Genomic DNA, 7,678 nt, shown 5'->3' with positions numbered 1-7,678 from the left:
AGACATATACCTTTCCTGAAAATTTGGAGGTTGATGGAGAATCAGGAGCGGAAGAAACTGTAGGGAGGACTCTGGGAGGCAGAAACTGGTAAAACGATAATGAAAACAGTAATTACAAGAATAGCAGAGCATACAAGCTTGATACCGCCCCTTTGAAAAAGACAAGTGACTGCCACCCTGCTACTTGGCAATAGACTGAGCTGTTTGCAGGCTCACAGGACTGCGCTAAGTGGGCGTAGCTTAGCCCTGTGGAGGCCTTGGAGGTGGGGCTAAGCTTTCTCAGGGGCGTGGCTGGTCGGTAGGCCCGCTCCCTCCGTGGGTCGCGCGGTCGGGGGCGTGGCCCCGTAGCTGTCCCGTGCGCCCGTGGCCAGTGCGCAGCGTTCTCAAGTTCTCAGCGGCTTTGCTGGTGTCGTCCCCTAGGCGGCTGCCCGCGACTCGGTTCCCCAGCAGGCCCGGCTCGGCCGGGAGCGACAACGAAGCCCTGGAGAAGCCACCGTCCCCGCCGCCGCCTCCTCGGGCGCAAACCTCGCCTGGGCAGGGGAAGGCTGGAGTCGTCCCCAACCGCCGCCTGGGTGCTGTTCGTGGCGGCCTCATGTCGTCGCCACCCGGCCGCCGCGCCCGCCTGACGTCCCCCGGGACCAGCCGCCCGCCCGCTGAGGTCCGCGAGGAGGTGCGGCGCCGCCTGCGGGATCTCATCGAGGGCAACAGGGTGATGATCTTCAGCAAGAGTTACTGTCCACACAGCTCGCGGGTAGGCGGGGCTGGCCGTAGCTGAGCTCTGGGGCGGGGCCTGATGGGCAGGGTCTAAGCAATCTCTGTGGGAGGAGGGAAGCGGAGGGGAGGACTGGACCTGGTGGGCGGGGCGGGGAGGAGCATGGATGAAGGGGCTCGGCTAGTTCTGCGAGCGGGATCTGGGGGTCTGAGCACTCTCAGTGGGAGGGGCAAAGCCAGCTCTTATTAGTTAACCCTGGTGGGCGGGGTCTGGGCAAGGTTGGTGGGTGGGGCGAAGCGGAGGTCTAGGGAGGGTGCCTGATGGGTGTAACCCGAGGGGATCTGGGCGGGGCTCATTGGGCCGGATGGAACAGTAGTATGGACATCTTGGGGCGGGGCTATAGGGAGGGTCTGAGTGGGTCTCAGTGGGCGGGATCTAGTGGGGGGGTTACTGGGTGTCTGGGGGAAACCTACTGGGCAGGCAGTCCTGAGCTGACCTAGGCGGGAGGTGGGCGGTGCCTGAGGGTGGGCGGAGTAGAGCTTTTGTGGAGCCTCATTGACTACCTGCTCTGACTGACTAACTCACTATAGGGTCCCAGGCACTAGCCACCTAGGGAAACACTTGCCTTCCAGACTGATATGGGCTTTAGTTTATTAAAAAAACAAAAAACAAAAAGCCCAAACCAACATTTAAAATTGTTGTCTTACTAAAATGGAAGTGTGAGGGATGGCGAGGTTCGCCAAAGCTAGATCTAGATCCCACTTGTTAACTAGCGGGACTCCTTGACCAGATTTCAGAACTAGCTGGGGGCTTGTGTTCCACTTGTAAGATGAAGATAGAGGAGGTTGTATAAATCATGGAAGTCGTGGCTAGTTTAATCTCTGTTGCACACTCCGTATTTTGGAGCTGGGTGGGCAGTCAGCATTGTTTTCATATTATGAGTTAAAAATATTCTTATAGAGACAAACCTTTGGCAGGAAGATGCAAGATGGCGCTATTCAATATCTTGATCTTTACTTAACATTATGAGAAAGTTGAGCCAATAAGGGCCAGGTGTGTAAGTTAGTGGGAGCAAAGCCCCGGCTTCCATTTCTAGCACAATTTAAAAGAAAAAAAAAAGATGCTGTTAGAAGGATCATACATTCAAGGTCAGCCTGGGCTCCTATTAAGAGTCCTACCCCAAGAAACAGAACAAAATGGTGCCTGCTGTAGGACCCAAGTTCCATCCCCAGAACTCATATAAAAATGATGGCATAGTGGCATGTACTTTACCTCAGTGTATAGAAGGCAGAGACAGGTAAGTCCAGACTACCCAACCCATATGTGTCAGGCCAATAAGAGAAGTTATTGAAAAGAAGGTAGACAAACAGCTATCTTTTGGGAATGACACCTGAGGTTGTCCTCTGGCCTCTATAGCTGCAAGTGCACCCACATGGGAAGATACACACAGGCACGGTCACACGCACATTTAACAAACTAATAAAATGTCCCTAGCAGCGTGGATACTGCAGGATGTTTCCTCCCTCCCCCCAGGGTTAGCCACATCCCTTACTCCTCTGAGAGGTACCTGATGGGGCACATCACTGACAGTGCTCTGTTCCCTCTGGCAGCATGGACCTTTATGTGAGTAGAGTCACATGATGCACAGCTCTTCCCTTAGCAGGTGTGCTTGCAGACTCATGCATGTTAGGACCTGTGGCTCTGTCTCACTACCTCTCACTGCCGTGATGTTCCCTAGGCTAACCACGAACCTGGGGTAACTCTGCTTCTGTCTCTCAACTGTGGGGATTACAGGCATGAGCCACCACTGGCTGAATATTTTGATCTGAAAAACAGTATGGATAGATGCCTCTCCTTGGACACATATGGAAGCACACCCCTGGCCAACTTACCTAATTGCTTTTGAGCCACTCTTGTTCTTTGCCAAAAAGCCCAGAAGCGGTGGGCGTCTTTCATTGATTCATGGAGTTGGTCACAGCGGCAGGGCGTTTCCAAGTACTTACACTAAATTGGCCTCTGCTGGTTCTTGCTCTCCAGCCTTGCTGACAGCTGCTGCTTTTCCCTGTGCAGTTCTGGTAGGTAATGCTCTTTGCAGAAGTTTTCATCGCCCTAATGAAGCCCATGTGTTATGGCTCCCTTGAGGAGTTTTCTCTTGTGAACCATTAAGACCATTTTTTTTGTTTATTTTTCTCTTGTGCTGATTTGTAGGTTTTCTTTATGTATTATAAATACTGATCCTTTGGTTATATGTTGGGAAATCTCGCAGACTCTCATGATGGGGTCTTTTGGTAACTGAGGCTTGTGAGTGTCCCTCTCCACTTTCCTTTCACAGTCTTATTTAGGATCCCTGCTTTAGTCTCTGCAGTCATAAACACACTGTTTTGTAGTCTGATTCCCACACTTGTTCTCTTTAACCCATGGGGAGCTGCTGTTGGTGAAGCCCAGTTACACTGGGGAGCACATCCTTTCTACTGATTGGATTTTAATTTGTGCTGATCTCTTTCTTGAGGTGTGTTTTGGCTTATAGTGGGGGAGCAAAACATTTCTTGAGGTAAGGTCTCTTACCAGCCCAAACTGGCCTTGAACTCTCTAGCCTTTCCTGCTTCTCTTTGTTCCTGGGTACATCCTAGAAGCCTATCTTTTGTTAACCATTCACTGGCTGATTTTGTGGCAGTTTGTTTGTGGGCCTGTTAAATGCATCACCCACAATCCATCGTGGTTTCCACATATGGCCCCTACAGAATTGAGAAGATTTATCCCTTCATTGACGTGGTTATGCTGTTTAACAAGCTTTAGTTATTGGATACTGTCTTAGTCAGGGTTTCTGTTCCTGCACAAACATCATGACCAAGGAAGCAAGTTGGGGAGGAAAGAGTTTATTCCACTTTGTTTTTTACACTTCCACATTGCTGTTCATCACCAAAGGAAGTCAGGACTTGAACTCAAGCAGGTTAGAAGCAGGAGCTGATGCAGAGGCCTTGGAGGGATGTTACTGGCTTGCTTCCTCTGGCTCGCTCAGCTTGCTTGCTTCTAGAACCCAAGACTACCAGCCTAGAGATGGCACCACCCACAAGGGGCTGGGTCCTCCCCTCTTGATCACTAATTGAGAAAATGCTGTACAGCTGGGCCTCATAGAGGCATTTTCTCAAGGGAGACTCCTTTTTGTGATAACTCCAGCTTGTATCTAGTTGACATACAAAACTAGCCAGTATAGGTACTTAGCATTGTAGAGACATGAACATGGATGAATCTGGCCCTCAGAAAATCAGAATAGTTGAGCTGTTACCAGCTAGCTCTCATGTACAGAAAAACGAGCTTGTGACAAACAAGGGCTGTGGCAATAAAGGATAAAACAATGGTTTCTTCAGACATCATCACAGGCTAAGGCAAGGACAGGTGGGCTCCTCCTCCTGGGGTAAAGAGGAGGTCTGCTTATGAGGGGAGGCACATGACATAGTAATTGATGTAAGGAAAGAAAGGAGAAGGCAAAAGGAAGGAAGTTGGCCCAATAGAAGGAGCAAGGAAAGAAACTGGAGTGGGGGCTCTCTGGAAATGGCTGGAATTTAACTTCAAAAGTTTTTAAGTGTCTCACGATGTTTTATCATAAGTGTGGGCTTAAGAATATGATAAGAAATGTTACCCAAGAGCGACAAGGATCTGACCTGGCCACCACAAAAAACCTAGTAGCCATGGGGCAGATGGATTCACAGGCAAGTTGTAGTTAAAGGATGTGTGCAGGACAGCTCGAACTAAACTAGGGCAAATGCCTTGATGTATATTTTTAAACACATTTGTCACATCAATAGAGTAGAGGCCAGTGACATGTGTGGGGACTGGAGAAGCCCTGAAGAGGTGAACTCCCAAGTGACTGCTGTTGATATGGGTTACCGCCATGTCAAGAGCTCCAAAGCCTGAAACCCACGGGAAAACGGCAAAACCTTCCCAGGCTATGCTCAGGGAAGTGACAAGTCTTCCCTCCTGGTCAGAGCATTAAAGTAGATAGTGTGCACATAAAATGTCCATTAGAGTTTCCCTCTCCTACCCCTTTTCTACAGCTTTGAAGTCTGCTCTCCTCCAGAGGCTGCTTCTACCAAGGTTAGCTAAACCTGTTTCCTTGACTGAGCTGTATGCCATAATCCTGCCTGTCATTCCCACTTTCACCTCTATGATAAAATGCTTGGGGAGAGGATGCTGAGGTTTCTCCATCCGAGGCTCCAGATCATCATTTCTGTGTATCTGTGTGTTTGTCTTTTCTTCATTCCCCTGCCCCCCTGAGTCAGGTTCAAGTCCTCAGAGCCATGCTTAAGGCCTCAGCAATTAGAAAGAGTCACACTGTTGGCCACCATTATCACAGTCTATCTCCAGAACATTCCATTTGGAAACCCATCAGCACAGTAACTAACGTTCCTACCTTCCCAGCCCTCACAAAGCACCTCACCAAAAGATGAGTTCAACCCTTCCAGGTGCCAAATGTAAGCTACATCATTCAGTGTTTGGCCTTTCGCTTCTGGCTTGTTTGGCTTAGTGTAATATCTGTAAGGCTTGACCATCTTATAATGTGAGCTGCAATTTTCCTTGTTCTTATGGGTGAGTAATGAGCCACTGTATGCGTACATGTACCTTGCCTATCAATCCAGGCACCAGTTGATACTTGCCTTGCTTTTGGCTGTTGTGAGCGATGCTCGATGAACATGAGAGAACAAAGGCCTGTTACAGAGAATCTTTAATTGTATTTTTCTGAGGAATTGTTGTCCTTTTCCATGGTGGCTTCCCTCATTCACTGGCAGATGCAGTGGTCTTCAACCCCTCTGGAAGGGGTAAGGAAAGACCCTTTCACAGGGGTTGCCAAAGACCTTGGAAAACATATATATTTACATTATGATTCATAACAGTAGCAAAATTAGTTATGAAGTAGCAACAATAATGATGTTATGATTGGGAGTTCCACAACAGGAGGAAGTGTGTTACAGGGTCACAGCATCAGTTGAGAACCACTGCTCTAAAGGCTGTTGCCTCTCCTCTTCCTTGCCTGCCTCTCTCCATTGCCTTGAGCTAGAACTTCCCCAAGGCCTGTTTCAAAAGAAGTCGCCCAGGTCTTCTCTGCTATTGTGGTCTGCCTCTCCCCTTGCAAGATATTCTTGAGCTGGAGGTGGGGATGGTGACCTAATTCTCAATGAGTGACACCTAGCTTCATGAGCAGAGTTCTTAATGGGCCTATAGCCTCTGGTCACCTTGGCTTATCTTTCTCTGGGGACTTGACCTTACACAGATAACATGACAAGGGCAGGCCTTGGCATTTTCCACCAGTCTCCCATGTAGAGCATTGGCCTCAGGGCTGAGTGGAGTCAAAGAGAGCCTCTGTTTTGAAGCTTCTGTGACTCAGAACTGGGGTGGAGCTGAGGGGGACTGGTGACCTGCCATTTGAGGAGATACTGTTTTGGGGCCATATTCCCTTGAAGTAAAGTTCCTGCCAGGAGAAGAAGGGGCAGGTCCAGGCACCAGGGCCACAGCCTCTGCTTTTCCTGAGGCTTTAGAAAAATTTTTTGAAATAAATGTTCATTTGCTTAATGCTCTTAGGAGATTTGTACAACTTGAAAGGGTCACTCTTAGATAATTATCATGGTTAGATAGATGTCCCCAGGCCTTGGCGGCTCCAGGTTTTATCTCAGGGGTAGAGGAAGTTGAGGGAGTCACAAAATGGCTGTGAAAAGACCCGTGGTGGCTGTTGGGAGAACTGGAGGAGGTGAAGTGGATGGCAGCGGTGAGAACAGGAGCTAGGGTTGCTGTTGGGAACTAGAAAGTGGAACAGTTCAGCTGAGAGAACTAGGACTCAGCCATTGCTCGCCTTGGGCAGGTGATGGGGAGGATAATGTGACCCAGAAGCTGTCTGGAAGGCAGGTGTTTGGTTGAAACCTAGCCAGAGCTTTGCACAGTGGCTAAGGTGCAGATTCAATGCTCTTGAGTGATGCCCACACTGTGGTCTCTCTTCAGTGACCTGACTCTGCGGTGTTTTCCTGGGCCGCTGGTAAATGGGCCGTAGTTAAACTTTCACCAAGCTCCCGATTCCTGCTCCAGAGGGCGGTCTGTGTGTTTATCTGGTTCATTGCTGCATCTCATGGACTTGGAACGGTGGTTGACTGGTCCTAGGTGCTTGATGGTTGATTTAGTTGGATGGACTTAATGACTGTTGAGAGGAAGCACAGGAAGAGGAAATGATACAGTTGAAGATTTGCACTGAGGCATGGCACCCATAGAAGAATGCCAGGAACCTGTCCTGTGCCAGAAAAGAGATTTGGGCAGGAAAGTTAGGAGTCATAAGATGGCAAAGAGAAGAATAGAGGTGGCAGACTGGGCTAGTCTGGGGAACCATATAGAGGAAAATCTGAGAAAACCGTTGGCCACAACCTATGTCCCTAAAGATAACTGGTAACGGACATCTCTTACAACCACATGTGACATGGGCACCTTTCAAAGCTGCTGAACCTTTTGAGAGCATGAAGCTCATAAGGGTCTCTCTTATAGGTTAAGGACCTCTTTTCATCCTTGGGAGTGAACTATTACATCCTGGAAATTGATCAAGTTGGTGAGTGACTGCCGTACACACTGCTGTTTGTAGCAAATGCCAACATGGCTGTTCTTTGCCACGTACTTTGCTAAACTCCGTTTGTTTTCACATCTTTCTATCAAATGAGCCCTTTTTGTTTGTATTCAGCCATACAGGCGATAAACCTTCAAAGGACAGTTTGATAAGGGTTTTCCATGGTTGAGGAAGGGCGTGGGAGGGGCTGTAGGCTGTTAACTCTAAAGTGTTTGAGGCACTGCATCCTGGCCTGCCAGCATTCTACAGACCAGGTTAGGTTGTCATAACTCCACTTCCTGGTTTGTTACCCCTGGGGAAGAACATGTTACGTTTTCAGCTTAGTTTTGAATCTTTGTCATCCATGGTGTGACAGTCACAGAACGTTT

General features: G+C 48.9%; 1 protein-coding gene across 1 annotated transcript in view; it reads left to right on the top strand.

Moving 5' to 3' along the window:
- Nucleotides 1-342: 342 nt before the first annotated feature.
- The window catches only part of Txnrd3 (thioredoxin reductase 3), a 30,315-nt gene continuing 22,979 nt past the window's right edge, over nucleotides 343-7,678 (top strand). Inside the window, exons 1-2 of the mRNA XM_032906117.1 lie at nucleotides 343-751; nucleotides 7,235-7,295. Of these exons, the coding sequence (XP_032762008.1) occupies nucleotides 593-751; nucleotides 7,235-7,295 (220 nt within the window). The 5' untranslated portion in view covers nucleotides 343-592. The remainder of the gene's footprint in view (nucleotides 752-7,234; nucleotides 7,296-7,678) is intronic.

The sequence above is a fragment of the Rattus rattus genome, chromosome 6 (assembly GCF_011064425.1).
Source record: "Rattus rattus isolate New Zealand chromosome 6, Rrattus_CSIRO_v1, whole genome shotgun sequence".
Lineage (NCBI taxonomy): Eukaryota > Metazoa > Chordata > Mammalia > Rodentia > Muridae > Rattus > Rattus rattus.
The sequence above is the reverse complement of the archived record's forward strand: the minus strand, read 5'-3'. Positions and strand labels throughout refer to the sequence as shown.